At 40.7% G+C, this 18,101-nt stretch overlaps 1 protein-coding gene across 1 annotated transcript in view; it reads left to right on the top strand.

The window, feature by feature from the left end:
- The window catches only part of LOC126471195 (uncharacterized), a 231,030-nt gene that overhangs the window by 168,723 nt on the left and 44,206 nt on the right, over window positions 1-18,101 (top strand). The window contains exons 9-13 of the mRNA XM_050099308.1: window positions 7,329-8,006; window positions 12,119-12,190; window positions 12,271-12,366; window positions 12,449-12,547; window positions 12,783-12,899. Of these exons, the coding sequence (XP_049955265.1) occupies window positions 7,329-8,006; window positions 12,119-12,190; window positions 12,271-12,366; window positions 12,449-12,547; window positions 12,783-12,899 (1,062 nt within the window). The remainder of the gene's footprint in view (window positions 1-7,328; window positions 8,007-12,118; window positions 12,191-12,270; window positions 12,367-12,448; window positions 12,548-12,782; window positions 12,900-18,101) is intronic.

Below are 18,101 nucleotides of genomic sequence, written 5' to 3'. Positions count from 1 at the left end.
GTCTCCAGTTTCAGTCTGGTCAGATTTGGGAGAGGTCGCTTTTGTGTTGGTATATCTTCATCCCGCATCGCAGCTCACAGCACAAGAGTTGCTTCATATCTTAGCGCCAGACAGCAAGGCGTTTATTGGCAGCAACTGGAACGCTAACCATCCTACCTGGAATTCACGTGCCACCAACCGTAGGGGACTGGTGCCGCATCACCTGGAACAGGACTTTGACCTGGAAGTCTGGGGATTTCTTGAGCTGATCCTCACGCCCTCCCCCAACCATCAACGTCGAGATGTTCTTGACACTGTTGTCACCCAAGGACTTGGGATTGACCTCTGTCTTGTTACTATCAGTGATTTATTGTCGAACCATGATAATGTTCTGGCGACGCTACCAAGGACGAATCACATACTGAACCAGCGAGTTCATCAGGAAAATAACCGGCCCCAGTTCAAGAAGTACTTAAATAACAACATTATGCCTATCCTGGAGGATCAGATGACGGCCCAAATCAATTAAGCCATCGATTACTTAATTCGGAAACTACGGAAGGCCCACACACTGTCGTCTATAACGGTTGTTGATGACTTCCAGACACATGATCGCTTGCCTTGCTTACCTGAAGAACTTCAGCTACAGAAGAACTGGTACCAGAAACTATGGCAAAGGACTCGCAACCCAGCTTACCGCCGGTGGGTGTATCGCCTGGAAAGACAGCTTAGACGATGATTCTTGAATGATGTGTAGAAACGTACGAGGAGAAGATGTCCTCCTTTTCCTGCAAACCCGATGGTGTTTGAGCGACAAATGACGCTTCTGTGGGAGCCTCTGAACAGAGACCAGAGGGAACACGAGCATGCCATCATACAACTAGTCGATTGGATCATCACCACTCCCGACCAGTTCCGCCGCCATCTAACTACACCTAGTGAAATTAGGACTATACTCAGGAAGCTAAATGGGACCAAGGCACCTGGCGTTGACAACATCAGCAACTGACACCTGAAGAACTTACAATGTAAACTATTGGTGCTCTTGACGACAATTTACAATGGCTGTCTCTTGACGAAGCATTTATCCACGCCATGGAAGATCGCCAAGGTAGTTCCTATTCCCAAAGAACAGCAGGACGTTATCGTGGCCGCAGATTACTGACCTATTGGTCTTGTAAGTGGTTTGGGCAAAATCTTCATGAGATTCATCCAGGCCTGCATGTTGGAACCATTGGTGACAGGTGGTACAATCAGGGTAGAACAGTATGACTTCCATCATAAACTATTCGCAGAACATGTTACCAGAATTTTCAATTGTCTAGTGCAACTGCATTGGTCTTCTTAGATATTGAAGGGGCTATGATAAGGTATGGAGGAAACAACTAATTCTGAAACTAGATGAACTGACGTCGATACCTAATTGTTAACATGAAACTTATAGCTAGTTTTGTGATAGACAGAAAGATGATTGATACAGTAGAGGGCCAATTGTCTGATACCCTACTGGCGCAGGTGGGGCTGTCTCAAGCATCCGATTTATCCCCACTACTATTTAATCACTATATAAATGACATGCCAACTATCACAGGGTTACAAATTGCACAGTTTGCCGATGATATGGCTTTTCTCACCAGTGGAAGACATATTCACGCCAACATTCGAAGCCATCAATATCAGCTAGATGCCACAGCTGCTAGGTGCAAGACCAATAAAGTGCAATTAAATCCCACCAAAATGACATCCATCTATTTCAGCAAGAAACAACCCCTCAATGCCTACCAACTTGAGACTGCGTGGCAGGATATCCTGTGAGGGGCAACAATGACTTTCCTGAGGGTCACGTTGGACAAACACTTCTTTATCTGTAAACATATTGACTCTCTCAGGAACAAAGATTCCGGTGTTGACAAGAAACTCCACCCGTTTTTCAAGAGTGCCGATCTTATTACCATAGCAAAGCTTTGAATTATATAAAGTGATGGTTCTCTCTAAGACACTGTATGGCAACTCGATCTAGGGTCTTGCCAGTCCAACACAAATTAGCTATCTACAAGTTTTAAAAAATATGGTCTCAGATAAATACTTCATGCCAGCCGCTATACTTGCATAGTTGACTTGCACGCTGCTCTCCATATGATGACCCTGCACAACAGAGCAGACACTTTGCGTAACTAAGTGTACCACGTAGGTACAATTGCATTCTGATCCATTCCACCAACTGGTGGTTTCTTACAGGCTGATGTACAGGTCCTATGAAGTTGGCCCCAGAAGTTTATATATAATAAAGTGAACCCAAGCACCTAATTACCTTCCACTATGAAGTCTGGATCGTCATCGATGATGGCACTTCGATTTACATAGTGGCAAAAAAAAAAAAAAAAAAAAAAAAAAAAAAAAAAAAAAAAAAAAAAAAAAAAAAGCGCAAGAGCACAGTGGCACAATGGGTCGCTGTTCTAATATTATTATCACCCATCCTTATGTTCCTCCCAGCAACAACTTTTCAGTTGTAGACTGTTCTTCAGTGATCTAGCAGTTATTAATGAAACTGGATGGAGCTACTGTCCAGTCCTCTGTCAGTGGCATCTCAAACTGTTTAAAAAAAACAATATACTCCCCTATGTACAAAATACAGATCTAAGTCCATCCTATGCAGCAGTCCACCACAGACGGAGTCCTTTTTGCTGCCATGGTCCAGATAGGGAGTGGCAACTGTCCAACAACACCCTCTGGTGGTGGTGGTGGGGGTTGTTGTTGTTGTTGTTGTTGTTGTTGTTGTTGTGGTGTTGGTGGTGGTGGCAGTGGCGTCATAAACTAGGTCAGTTGGTCTCCGAACCTCAAGGTGAACACAGAAAATTTGTTATTCCCACCAATAAATTTGAATTTCCCGCTATTTTTTAAATTTCCTACCAAAATTTCGATTTGCTGCAACTTCCAAGGGAGGGGAGACGAGGGAGCGGAAAGGGACCCATGTTCCAGCTGGCAAAAAACCATGACATTATCAATTTAATTAATTTGTGTAATTGATTTTATATCAGTATTGGGGAAGGAGCCCCATTACCCCAGTACAGAACACTGTAGCTGTTTTCTTAAATTATGTTGTAGGAAATACTGTGAGCAGCCACACATTTTTAAAATGATTTTATTGTACCATTACTAGTTTCGGGCCTGAGCCCATCATCAGACAGTAGCGGTGACTTCTTTGCAAGTTTTACATTTGTGTCCTAAAATACAACAAAGTTTTTGGATTGCATAGTTTACAAAAGGTTTTACATCTGCATCCTAAAATATAATAAAGTTTTTGTGATTACGTAATTTTACACTTATATATGCTCTGTAAACTGTACTTAACTTCATGAAAAGCTGTCCTTTATATATTAGAAGACAGAGGTTCAATTTTCTTTTATGATCTATGCTAATCAATGAACTGACCTACATACAAGATGTCATATACATACAGATGAATTTGTTAAAGGAATTGGAAACATACAACCACATTCAAAGTAAACCTGACTGCATTGTGAATGATCAACAAGAGTTTAAAAAAGAAAAAAACAATGTACCTCCAAAATTTCATACAACTCTTATAATTTGAAGTGATAGAAATAATAATTAATTGACAGAGAGAAAATTCTTCATCGGCCATTACCAGCATCTTTCAGATTTAAATAATTACATGTACAAATGTATAATAAAATTATGTGTACTACAAAGAAATGTTTTTGTAGTAACTCCAGAAGTGTGCCATATCTGTACACCTATCACATTCTTGGCCAGATCAAATCAGCAGTCAATGCAAACAAATGTATATAACATCTTGTATGTAGTTCAGCTCACTGATCAGCATGGATTGTAATAGGAAATTGAACCTCCATCTTACAATATGTAAAGGCAAGCTTTTTGTTAAATAAGTACAATATATAGATCATATATAACTGTAAAATTATGTAATTACAAAAACTTTGTCATACTGTAGGAGACAAATGTAAAACCATTTGTAAACTATGCAATCATAAAAACTTTGTTATATTTTAGGACATAAACATGAAACTTGCAAAGAAGTCAATGCTACCGTCTGATGATGGGCTCAGGTCTGAAAGTAACAATAGTACTATAAAACCATTTCAGAAAAACTTCTGGCTGGTTGTAGTATTTCTTATAGTGTAGTTTACAACAATATTATTATGCTATGAATGAGATACTGACACAACAATAATTCCAGATATGTATGTGCAAGGAAAACTGTGATACCCATTGTTTCTCACCATATGTGAGCAGTCGACTTAAATGTGTCATGTGATTTGTCTGATATCCAAACTGATCTCTGCTGAGGTCAGCTTCTACAAATTTTCCCATTATTCTGTAAAGAATTCATGTTAGTATTTTGCTATCATGAGTCAGTACACTGACAGTTTAGTAATTTTCATACCTGTCAGCTACAGCTTTCTTTGGAATTGGAACTACTACATTCTTCTTGAAGTGTGAGGGTATTTCACCTGTCTCGTATTTCGCCTGTCTCATACGTCTTGCATACCAGATGGAAGAGTTAGTCACCGATGGCTCCCTTGAGGGTATCAGAGTTCTGACAGAATGACATCTACTCCCAGTGTCCGGTTTTGACTTAGGTCTTTCAGTACTCTGTCAGTCTTCTCACTGTGTCATAGGGCCCTAAAAAGCTGAAATTATGGTTGATGATCAGGTGGTCCTCAATATGTAGGAATGACGATCACACGTTGTAGCCAGTGGAGCCTCCAAACCAACACACTTAGCAGTTGCCAGCACTGCCACACAACAATGAAGGCTATCACATTGCAGCCACTACAGTGATGTCTCATACACATACTCTCATTGCCATTTCTGTATGGCAGGGTGAAGGAGGACTCCTGAAAAAATTCTGTTGTTGCAGTGGTCTTCAGTCTGAAGAGCAGTTTGATGCAGCTCTCATGCTACCCTGCTGTGTGCAGGCCTCTTCATCTCCAAATAATTGCTGCAACATAAATCCATCTGAATCTGCTTACTGTATTCATCTCTTGGTCTCCTTCTACGATTTCTACCCTCCACACTTCCATCCAGTTCTAAATTGGCGATCCCTTGATGTCTCAGAATGTGTTCTAGCAACTGATCCCTTCTTTTAGGCAAGATGCACCACAAATTTCTTGTCTCCCCAGTATTCAGTACATTCTCATTAGTAATGTGATCGATACACCTAATCTTCAGTACTCTTCTGCATTATCACATTTCAAAAGCTTCTATTCTTCTCCTCTCTAAACGGTTTACCATCCATGTTTCACCTCCATAGATGTCTACACTCCAGACAAATACCTTCAGAAAAGACTCCCTAACACTTATTTGTATGTTCAATGTTAACAAATGTCTCTCCTTCAGAAATGATTTGCTTGCCATGGCCAGTCTACATTTTATGTCTTCTCTACTTTGACCATCATCAGTTATTTTGCTGCTCAAAAAGCAAGAAACAGCTACTATTTTGGAAGTGTTTCGTTCCCTAATCTAATTCCTTCAGCATCACCTGACTGCATTTCACTACATTTCATTATTTCTTCATTTGAGTACATTCCATTATTCCTGTTTATCTTCCATTGATGTTCATCTTATATCCTCCTTTCAAGACCCTGTCTTTCTGTTCAGCTGCTCTTTCAGGTCCTTTGCTGTCTCTGACAGAATTACTATGTCATCTGCAAACCTTAAACTTCATATTTCATTTCCCCGAACTTTGTTTGCTATTCCAAATTTTTCATTTATTTCTGTTACTGCTTGCTCAATGTACAGCTTGAATACATCTAGGATAGCCTACAACCCTGCCTCATGCCTTTCTCAACCACTCCATTCCTTTCATGGACCTCGACCATTATAACTCCTGTCTGTTTTCTGTAGAAGTTGTAAGTAGCCATCACTCCCTGTGTTTTACCCCTGTTATCTACAGAATTTCAAAGAGTGTGTTCCAGTCAACATTGTCAAAAACTTTCTCCAAGTCTATGAATGCTATAAACAGTTTTTTCTTTCCTTAATCTATGTTCTAAATATGAGTTGTAAGGTCAGTACTGCTTCACGCATTCCAACATTTCTCCGATATCCAAACTGATCTCTGCTGAGGTCAGCTTCTACAAGTTTTCCCATTATTCTGTAAAGAATTCATGTTAGTATTTTGCTATCATGAGTCAGTACACTGATAGTTCAGTAATTTTCATACCTGTCAGCAACAGCTTTCTTTGGAATTGGAACTACTACATTCTTCTTGAAGTGTGAGGGTATTTCACCTGTCTCATATTTCGCCTGTCTCATACGTCATGCACACCAGATGGAAGAGTTAGTCACCGGTGGCTCCCTTGAGGGTATCAGAGTTCTGATGGAATGTCATCTACTCCCAGTGTCCGGTTTTGACTTAGGTCTTTCAGTACTCTGTCAGAGTCTTCTCACTGTGTCATATCTCCCATCCCATTTTCATCTATGTCCTCTTCCATTTCTGTACTACTAACTTCAAGTTCATTGCCCTTGTATAGACCCTCTGTATCCTCCTTTCAGGTTTCCCTTCTTTGCTTATGATTGGTTTTCCATCTGAGGTGATTCACTTTTCTCCAAAGACATCTTTAATTTTCCTGTATATGGTATCTGTCTTTCCCCTATATTTTTTTTCTGATCATCACACAAGTGACAGCATCATTGTGTTGTATTTTGTGAATAATAATAGGCAGGGAAATAGCATTCATATGAAAGGTCCAGGCTGCAGCAAGTGAGTGTCAAATTGTCAATAGAAACCAATCCATACATGTTGCAGTACTCCAGTATTGAGCCAGCATTATGGACAGAGCTGAAAAGGCTGTTACAGCTACACAGACAAGAAGCAATCATGTCATGTTGTAATAACATTGCGTAGTCCAGTACACATTTATCATTTTATATGACCCTGTTCTGCCGATTAATTTCGCACGCACACAAATCATTTTCTTACCAGCATATCCTTTACAGTCCAAAATGCCATAGTGTGAGAACAACATTTTGTGGTAATTAATGCTGCCACATTCAGACTTACTCATTTCTTTATATTGTACCCCTTGATGCCAGAGCAGCAAATTGGCACTTGCTTCCACATTTCAGTGTCATATCTGTGAATGAGTTGAGTGTACCACTGGGCTTTCCAGAGACAGTACACAGAGCTTTACAGGACCTATGTACCTGACATCTTTCTGATGTCGTCTTGTTATACAATATTCCATATGTCCTCACAGTATGGATTCATTCAGCGTATTTTTACTGCATTTTTAAAATTTTCTAAAATATCAGTGCATGTTCTCTGCAGTACTGGAGTGTAAACATGTCTTGCTTTTTTCCAGGCTATCTGCCCCAATCAACAGCAACAGCAAAGCGAGGCCCAGCCAAGTGGCTCAGCCCAGCAAGGCAGTTCAGCCCAGGCAAGTTTCTCGCCTCGTCCAGGTTGCTCATACTGGGAAGAGGGCTCAGCCCAGCCAGGTTGCCCAGTCTCATCACGTGCCCATCCCCAACCATGCCACTCGTCATTTTCATGTGGCTCTCGCCGACCATCAGCCCAGGCAGGTGGCTCAAGATGGCCAAGTGACTCAGCTGAGACAAGTGGCTCAGCCAAATCAGGTGGTTCGAGCAAAGCCAGTGGCTCGTCTGAGTCAGATGGTTTAAACCAAACCAGTAGCTCAACCGAATCAGATATATCAAGTCAAACCAATGGCTCAGCTGAGTCAGAGGGTTCAAGTCATGCCAGTGGCTCAGTTGAGTCAGATGGTTCGAGTCGAACCAGTGGCTCAGCCAGCTCAGATAGTTCAAGGCGAGTCAGTGGCTCAGCCGGGTTAGTTGCTTCAAGCCGAGCCAGTGGCTCAGCTGAGTCCAATGGTTCACGTCGAGCCAGTGGCTTATCCTGGTCACATGTTTCATCATCACCCAGCGGATCAGCGTCCTCAAGTGGATCAGCCAGGTCCTCTAGAACAGCACAGGCGGGCAACTCTCGAGATGCAGACTCATTCTCCGAGGACACTACTTCAGTAAGTTCATCTGTGATTCTGTTGAGTACTATTTTTCGTTTCATATTTGTGCAGATATTTCACATGGTAATGACTTTAGATAGAGCATGATTATCTTTTGTTTTATGAGTTAATATTGAGTGACTGCCTCAAATGCTCACAGGAACATTTAAATGTGAGATCTACCTGTGCAATTAAGTTCACAACTAGCTATCTTTTAAACTTGAAAAGACAAACAACATATTTCCCAAGTAAGCAGCATTTCTTAATTTGTGTTTCATGTTTTCCCTTGAACTTTGTAGTCAAGCCCCAAATATGATCTAAAACTTGACAACTAACAGAGGCTATGATAGAGATAAGAACATTCAGGTTTTTTGTGTAATTTGTTTCTGTTGCCTGTGTCCATGGATCAAGCCTGATTTTATGGGCCTACCAGATCTAGGTAACCTCATATCATTGTGCAAGTTTTGGTAGAGTTCTGGGGCACAAAATTTGCTCAGGAGCTACAAAATTTTTGTATTGCCTGGTTCAGACTAGACCAATAATTAGGTCCAGGACAAATGATTTATTAACTCAACATATGCTGATAACATTATGTAGTGGAGTAGTTTAGTAAAATAATGGTGTGATTTCAGTCCTGCACAGTGGTTAGTATATGGTTAAGTAGCTTCCCTCAGCCCAATTCATTCATCAGTGGTGCGCCACTGGATAGGTCTGAATACTGTCTGTTTCTTAATGTTCATTGGAGTTGCAGCCTTTTTTTTGCTGTGTTTTAGCATTAAACTATGTTTATTGTGGACCAAAAATTTGGGTTGCCTGATGATGCTAAGACAAATATTTCACTGCTTTTGTGGAAGAGATGAATGTGGAATGTGACTTGTCCCCCTGTAGAGGCGATTCCCTATTTAAAGACTGTTTGTCGGATTCCATATATTGCATCCACTACAAAGAGAATGTGAAAGTAAAGATGTGGCTGTGACTTTCGATTCTTTTCCCTCTGTGGTGCCACGCAAAGTCCCATGCTAGGCCACAGGATGAAAGGTGCACTCCTAGTGATGTGCAGCATACCATCAAAGTTTTAAAAGTAAGCTCACTGTAGAAAGTGTTAGTCATCTTCTGTAAAAGAGCAAACTGGTCGCTTCAGAGTGCTGTAAATGGTGTAGAACAACCTCTTGTAACCATGTAACTTGGTGTAAGAATATTGAATGTAGATGATGATCCTAACAGACAGGAACAGGTGAAGAGGTCACACTTTGTCATTGACAAATTGTTTCAAACCCAACAGGAATTGATGCTGCCAGTGAATGCAGGTCCATCTCAGGTACTTTCCTAGCGAAAAATGCGAGGGGAACTACATGCAATGGACTTTTGTAGTCTGGTACCTTGCACAAGGTCGTTGATCACATCAGTGTGTGCAGCTGCACGCCTTCAATGGGCCACAAAACACAGAAACTGAATGGCAGTTGACTTGAGATGTGTATTGTTGTACAATGAGTTGTGATTTTGCCTCATTTCAAATTATGTAAGGCATCGAGTGCACCTGTGAACTAGTGAGACATTTCACACATAACTTAGGTTCTGCGAGGTTATGATGTTTATTTCACTGTTCTCGGTGAGCAAGTGTTGCCCTTTTTTCTGCCTCTTTGTGATGAAAATACTGTGAACACTCCCACCTTCCAAGATGAAAACAGCTGTGGTGGCGGGATTGTATGCATACATTCATCACTTGATGATAAATCAGACACCCTACAGCACCTCGACTGGCTACCCAACCTTACTGCCATAGGAAAAATGTGGCATGATTTGGGAAAGCGGGTGAAATGGACCAATCCACATCCCTGCAATTGGATAGCTCTAAGTCTAAGGGATCTAATCATCAATGAGTGACTTCAATAGCGTATGGTATGCCTTGGAGAAACTTTTAGACTCCCCTCTTTGCCAAATTGAGACCACTATCAAAACTACAGTCTCTGATACCTGGGATTAGTGTGATGTCTCCTGGGAGTGTCAGAGATTTTGCCCAGAGTGCTCATTACATGACTGATATGGAAGAAAATGCTTACTGGCAGATCCGGCTCACTTCTAAGTACTGCTAGGCTTCTAAATCAGTCTCAGTAATTGTCATCAGGCTCAGCTTTGACCCGCAAGACGAAGTTAAAGTAGGCAAATATTTTACGCTAATGACAGTTTAATTACTAGTGAAAGGATTGTAAGGTGCAAATTATGGTCAGAAAATGGGGGAAAAGTTCTGAAAATACGTATGAAAAGGTGCAAAGAAAGTGCTGCTGAAATAACTTTATTTGGGTTTAAACCAGCTACATGAACTTACTTTGCCCTATTTACATGTTTTTGATACTGAGATTCTGGCACTTTGAGCTCCATAGCTTCTTATCTATAGAGAAACTCTGCTTGACATCTACAGAAACCAATGGAACATATTTTGTCAGTGTACATAAAGGAAGTTCAGTCAAAGGTGCAAAGGTTTCCACATCTAGATTGTTCTTAAAATTTAATTCAAATTTGTCTTCAGCAAATCTGTGAAGAATGTCCCTAATACACATCAGCTACTCCGCTGTACCTTCTTGTCCATAACGTCTTCTCCCAAACTCTGAATCACATCAGGAAAATACTTGATGACTTATTTCTAAGCCCTTTGCCATCTCTGATAGAATTACAATGTTGTTACCAAGCTTCAGACTTTTTATTTCTTCTCCCTGAACTTTAATTATTTTCCAAATACTTCCTTAATTTCCTTTACTGCAAAAAGTTCCAACTCTGGGTGTTCATTTTTGACTAATTGTTGGTCCTGCTTGATGGCTGCTGCATCCATAGAGTCTAGGGCACATATGAAGTGTTTGATTTTCTCAAAATTTTCAGACAAGAAAACTGTGCATCATATCCAAGTACTCCACATGGTGATGACAGGAGACAGTGGAAGGTGGAGCCTTGTCATTTCTTGATACAAAATTTGATGACTGGGAGCCTTTACCAGAATCTTCTTCAGAGGTTCAAATTTTATTTGATTTCATAGCTGAAGGTTGACCATTGTTACTGAGGTTGGCCATTGTTGCTGGAGTATGAATAATTACTGGTGCTTTCCATAAATTATATTTTTACATTAACTGACCAGTGTTGACTGATTATACAAAATCTTCAAATCCTATTGAAGAAGAGAAAAAAATTCTGTCTAATAAAACACAGATAAAAATGTAGTGGGAGGGGGGGGGAGGGGTAATGTGTTCAAGCATGGAATAAAATTTGAAAAGTCTCCTTAAGTCCATCTTTATACAGGTGATTGTGGGACTCTGGCTGTTCAGTATAAAATGTTGAATCAAAACACCTTCAGCCATCTAAATTTCCAGTTGTCACTTTACTTGAGCCACGTTACACCACCTTGAAATCCCCTGACCGACATGTAGGAAGACCTCCACCTCTGGTACAGCCAAAACAGGGGTCAACATTCAGTCACTGGCATCTGTAGATTTCTTCTTGACACAAAAATTTCTTCAATCATCACTTGCTGACGTATTTTTAAGTCCTTTGCCATCTCTGATAGAATTACAATGTTGTTACCAAGCTTCAGACTTTTTATTTCTTTTTATTTATTACTTTTCCAAATACTTCCTTAGTTTCCTTTACTGCTTGGTTTGTATGTAGATTCAGTAATATGGCAGGCAGACTGCAATCCAACCTCACTCTCTTCATAACTACTGCCTGTCATCTATGTCCTTCAGTTCTGAACATCACTACCGCCAGGAATTTTCAGTGACTGTAAGGGACTTGCCTTGTAGCTTGTATCTTGGTGACATTCACCTTACAAGCTCGTTGTGTCTCATTTGGTAGACAAGCATTCTGCAGTGTCCTCTCATTCTCCATCTAGAAGTAATATTCTGATCTGGTAGAGACAATAATCCAATGTTACAGATCTCTACAAGATAGTGTCCAGAGCAGACAACATTGTGTAATGTGGTGAACTGTGACCACAGGGTTGTGCAGAAGGCCACGTTCCCCATCTCCAGGATTACAGAGCTAATGAAAGTAGAATGCTATTCAAATATGAAATTAGCATAGTATGCAATTTGGCCAAAATATTGTGATAGACTTAACTACTACATTTCATGAAATATTTTCAGGATGACTCATATGATGAGACGGACCTGAGCTCAAGAGTTCCTTCTACTGACACTCGCAAAGGTCAAATAGCGGTAAGCAATCACCTTCAGTGTGTCTTAAAAATGATGTCTAGTAAATTGTGCACAAATTAATCTAAGATATTTTTCTGCAGTTTTTGAGGAGGCGTGACATATACAAAGGTATTGACTTCTACGTGACACAAGTTTATGAATATAAGGAACTTATGGACTTGTCCAGAATTTTTGAGGTATGTATACCTGATTTGATTTTTTCCACTTGAAATTTTCACATCTGCTTGCCTTGAAATTTATTTGAGAATTCTTCCACAGTTGAGCTCAGTTGATGAGGACACTGATATCGACATGTACATGCCAGCGGGGAATGATTCTGATGATGAAGGGGAGGAAAGTCATGCTACTCGTGGCCAGGTCAGTGGAGCGCATTTGTGTGTTTTTTGGTAGACCAAAATGAATGTTAAGAACATTACCATACTTACTAAAGTTTTAAGTTGTCCAATTTGTAATCGAGGTGACTTTCAACAAGTAATACTGTTCTGATTGACAATTTTTTAATGGCGAAGATATATACAAAAACTTTGATGTTAATCATTTGAAGTTTTGGTATCCATTTGCTTTAAAGTTAATATGAGTTTTCTTGCTGCAGATATCATTTTCACAAGGTGCAGAGGCTCAATTTAACATAATATCAGAGAGTGAGTCTGAGGAGGAGGAAGAAGAAGAAGAGGAGGAGGGGGAGGAGGAGGATTCTTCTGATGACCAGGTTAGTGGAGCTTATTTATATATGTACTAGCTGAGTACCCTATGTTTCCTGGGTATGTATTTGTTCCAGTTCTATTAGTCCATCTCCTTCACCCTCCTCTCTGTTCATCTCCTCCGCTTGTCTCTTTCCATCTACCACTCCCTGTCTCTCCATTCATCTCCTCCTCCCATCTCTCTGTGTCCATCTCCTCCCCTCTATGTCCATCTCCAGCCCCGCTCTCTCTGTCCATCTCTTCCTCTCTATGCCCATCTCCAGCCCCACTCTCTCTGTCCATCTCTTCCTCCTCCATCTCTCTATTCATCTTCTCCTCTCACCTCTGTCTGTCCATCTCCTCCTCTCCCTTCTGAGGCCATCTCTTCTTTCTGCCTCTATCTCTTCCCACCCCCTCCCTCTACCCACCTCCTCCTCTTTCCTTCTTCTTTCCATCTGTTCCTCTACATCTACATAGATACTCTGCAAGCCACTGTACTGTGCATGACGGAAGGTACCCTGTACCACTACTTGTCATTTCCTTTCCTGTTCCACTTGCAAATAGAGTGATGAAAAAACGATTGTCTGTATGCTTCTATGTGAGCCCTAATTTCTCATATCTCATCTTTGTGTCCCTTACGCACTGTGTATGTTGGTGGCAGTAGAATAGTTCATCAGCCAGCTCCAAGTGCTGTTCTCTTTTAAGTTTTCTCAATAGTGTTTCTGGGAGAGAACATCACCTTCCCTCCAGGGATTCCTATTTGAGTTCCCAAAGCATCTCTGTAACACTTATTGTTGTTCGATCCTACCAGTAACAAATCTCACAGCTCACCTCTGAATTGCTTCAATATCTTCCTTCAATCCGACTTGGTATAGAACCCAAACACTCGAGCAGTACTCAAGAATAGGTCGCACCAGTGTCCTATATGCGGTCTCATTTACAGGTAAACCACTCTTTCCTAAAATTCTCCTAATAAACCAAAATCAACCATTCACCTTCACTACCACAGTTCTCATATGTTAATTCCACTTCATATCGCTTCACAACATTATGCCTAGATATTTAAACAACCTGACTGTGTCAAGCAGGACACTAGTAATACTGTATCTGAACATTATAGGTTTGTTCTTCCTACTTATCTGCATTAACTTACCTTTTTCCACATATAGGGCTAGCTGCCATTCATCTCACCAACTGGAAATTTTGTCTAAGTCATCTTGTGTCTTCCTGCGGTCACTCAACTTTGACACCTTACCATACACCATGGCATCATTGGCAAACAACCACAGATTGTCGCAGATTTATGTTTATACAGAACAACAGTGGTCTTATCACACTTCCTTGGGACACTCCTGATGATATCCTTGTCTGTGATGAACACTTGCCACAAGCCTCTGACATATCTGTGAACTTATACCATATGCTCGTACCTTCATTAACAGCCTGCAATGGGGCACCATGTCAAACGATTTCCAGAAATATGGAATCTGTCGCCTATTGCCCATCTCCATAGTTCTCAGTATATCATGTGAGAAAAGGGCAAGCTGAGTTTTGCACAAGTGATGATTTATAAAACCATGCTGATTCATGAACATAAGCTTCCCAGTCACAAGAAAGTATATTATATCCAAACAGAGAATATGTTCAAGGTTTCTGCAGGAAACAGAAGTAAGGGATATTGGTTTGTAATTTTGCGGGTCCGCTCTTTTACCTTTCTTATATACTGGAGTCACCTGCACTTTTATTCCAGTCACTCGGGGCTTTGTGCAAGAGATTCACATTAAATGCAAGCTCGGTAACGGGCCAATGCCATAGAGTACTCTGTGTAAAATCGAACTGGGATTCCATCTAGACTTCGTGTTTTATTTGCTTGTTACTATATTGTCCATACGGGAGTCTGTCCGATGGTCAGATGACAGTATGTTTGTATGATACTCCTGTGTGAATGATATCTTGAACATGAAATTTAAAACTTCGGCTCCCCCCCTCCTCTTCCCTTTCTCTGACTGTTTTCCTCTGCCCTTGTATCCTCCCATCTCCTTCTTCCCTATATCCATGCCTGTGTCCTCCTTCCCCCTCTCTGTCTGTCCATCATTTCCTCTCCCCATTCTGTCTCCACTGTATAGCCCCCACCACAGTAGGAAGTTGCTGGCTCTTAAGCCCATGGTATTTCTATCCAGGTGGCAAGTAATATATGTGCCAAGTTTGGTTGAAATCGACCCTGAGGTTTAGGAATAATTTCTTTATCTGCAGCCTTGGCCACATACACATTTTACATATGTTTCACATATATTGAATATATTTCACACATATTTGGACACATATCTCACCTTTATCTCTAGCACATTTGCCCTGTAATTACATTTTGATGCAGCTCAATGTTTGTGAGATCATGTGTCCTGAACTATGTGCCATAGAATGATACAACTCCGTAGGTACATTCAGTGGGATATGTAGATACTGTATGCAAGATGTGTTGCACATAGAATTAGTAGCAAAGAAGTAAATTAAAGCATCATGCATGGTATGGCAGTCTATCAGGCATACCGGTGTTTATGAGGTCATAGCCCCTGAAATGTGTGTTAAAAAATGATATAATTTTGCAGATATATTCAAAGGTATATGTAAGTAAGGTCTGCAAAATGTGTCATGAATATGGTTAGTTCTAAAGAAGTAATAAATGAAAATGTCTTATCAGCTGTGGATATTTTACTGCATGAACAGTGGTAATACCCATCCATCATTTTGTGAGGGTTTTAGTGAGAAAAAGTTTGGTAAAGGTTTGAAATTGTTTGTAAACTTTGTTGCAAATCATGAAGTGTTCTCATTCTCAAATATAGGATGAATAAAGTCTGGGTATTCGCACATCATGGTCTACCATTCTTTTTCACTCTCTCTCCTTTGGTAGGTAAATGGTTATTACACCATAGTGATTCTTCACAGACAGTAAGTGACATGTGAACCATGTTTGATTGAAATTAGTCCATTGGTTTAGGAGGAGAGGTGGGTCATACACTATGTGATCAAAAGTATCTGGAGACCTTGCTGAAAATGACTTACAAGTTTGTGGTACCCTCCACCAGCAATGCTGGAATTCAATATGGTGTTGGCCCACCTTTAGCCTTGATGACAGCTTCTTCTGTCGCAGGCATATGTTCGTACAGGTGCTGGAAGGTTTCTTGGGGAATGGCTGCCCATTCTTCAGGGAGTGCTGCTCTGGGGAGAGGTATTGATGTCAGTCAGTGAGGCCTGGCATGAAGTCGGCATTCCAAAACATCCCAAAGGTGTTCTGTAGGATTCAGGTCAGGTCTCTGTGCATGCCAGTCCATTACAGGGATGTTATTGTCGTGTGACCACTCTGCCAGAGGCTGTGCATTATGAACCGGTGCTCGATTGTGTTGGAAGATGCAATTGCCATCCCCAAATTGCTCTTCAACAGTGGGAAGCAAGAATGTGCTTACAACATCAATACAGGCCTTTGCTGTGATAGTGCCATGCAAAACAACAAGGGGTGCAAGCCCCCTCCACAAAAACACGACCACACCATCAGATGACATTCACCAGGCATTCGCCATACCCACACCCTGCCATCGGATCGCCACATTGTGTACCATGATTCGTCACTCCACACAACATTTTCCCACTGTTCAATCATACAATGTTTATGTTCATTACATCAAGTGAGGTGTTGTTTGCTGTTTATCGGTGTGATGTGTAGCTTACGAGCAGCTGCTCATCCATGAAATCCAAGTTTTCTCACCTCTCGCCTAACTGTCATAGTACTTGTTCTGGATCCTGATGCAGTTTGAAATTCCTGTGTGATGATCTGGATAGATGTCTTCCTATTACACATTACAACCCTCTTCAACTGTCAGCAGTCTCTGTCAGTCAACAGACAAGGTCAGCCTATACGCTTTTGTGCTGTACGTGTCCCTTCACGTTTCCATTTCACTATCACATTGAAAACAGTGGACCTAGGGACATTTAGGAGTGTGGATATCTCCCATACAGACGTATGACACAAGTGACATCCAGTCATCTGACCACGTTCGAAGTCCATGAGTTCTGTGGAATGCTCCATTCTGCTCTCTCACGATGCTAATGACTACTGAGGTCACTGGTATGGAGTAACTGGCAGAAGGTGGCAGCACAATGTACCTAATATGAAAAATGAATGTTTTTGGGGTTGTCCTGATACTTTTGATCACATAATGTACGTACATACATACCTACATTTTTGTAACATATGCGCTGATAATCTTGGTGATGAGTGCCCATAAGCTCCTTCCTATAACATATATTGTAACTGCAATGTATGACTAACACACACCCAATATAAACCCATAGTGACTCCTATTTCTCAGTGCATACTACTCAAATTTCATGGAAGGACTTACATCATTTCAGGATATCACAACAATTATAATCATTAATGGAAAAAATAGTCAATTCACCATGAAGCTGACTAAGAGTTTTTATCAAATAATTTATCAATTTATCAATAAATTTACAAAATAATTTTTGTAAAATGATTTGTGAAAGATTGTAGAGCAGCCGGCATATGTGCAACATACTACTTTGCTAGTACTCCTATACCGACCGGCTCAACAGTGCTCAGATGAAGACTTCCAGCTTCGTTGTGTCCCCTCACTTACAACCCCATGCTTGCTTCTTTTGACATACATCTCCACATGCGCGCTGAGGTATCCCAGCATCAATAGCTCATCAAATTGTCTGAAAATAATGTGCCGTTTCTGATAGAAATGACACAGTACTGCCATTACCACTTGCGACAGAGAGAGAGAGAGAGAGAGAGAATTTTTTCCTGGACATTGTTTGCTTGTGCTTCCACAGTCCACACTCAGAACACTCAGATAATCGAATGTCCCACACTAAAACTAGGCGAAACATGGTAACTTTCAGTACATTGCACTTAATTAGTTACTGTTGTCTCTGCCAGCTGAAAAAGATGCAAAACCAACTAGCCTTACCCTAATTTCTTCTCAGCTCCACCTCATCGAGCCATACATCAGTATTGTGCATGCTGCATATAACTCACTGCAAACACAGTTTTTCGTTCTGTGTACTTGATTTGAATGTGGAAATGCATTGATATTGTTTTGTTTTTCTTGGAGTGTTATTAGAAGCACTGTCAACAGAGCTAGCCTGCTGTTCTGCAACATTCCTGCCATGTGTAATTTTCTTTTGCCAAGCAAAATAACACTGAAGAA

Source organism: Schistocerca serialis, chromosome 3 (genome assembly GCF_023864345.2).
Source record: "Schistocerca serialis cubense isolate TAMUIC-IGC-003099 chromosome 3, iqSchSeri2.2, whole genome shotgun sequence".
Classification (NCBI taxonomy): domain Eukaryota; kingdom Metazoa; phylum Arthropoda; class Insecta; order Orthoptera; family Acrididae; genus Schistocerca; species Schistocerca serialis.
This window is presented reverse-complemented; position numbering and strand designations above follow the sequence as displayed.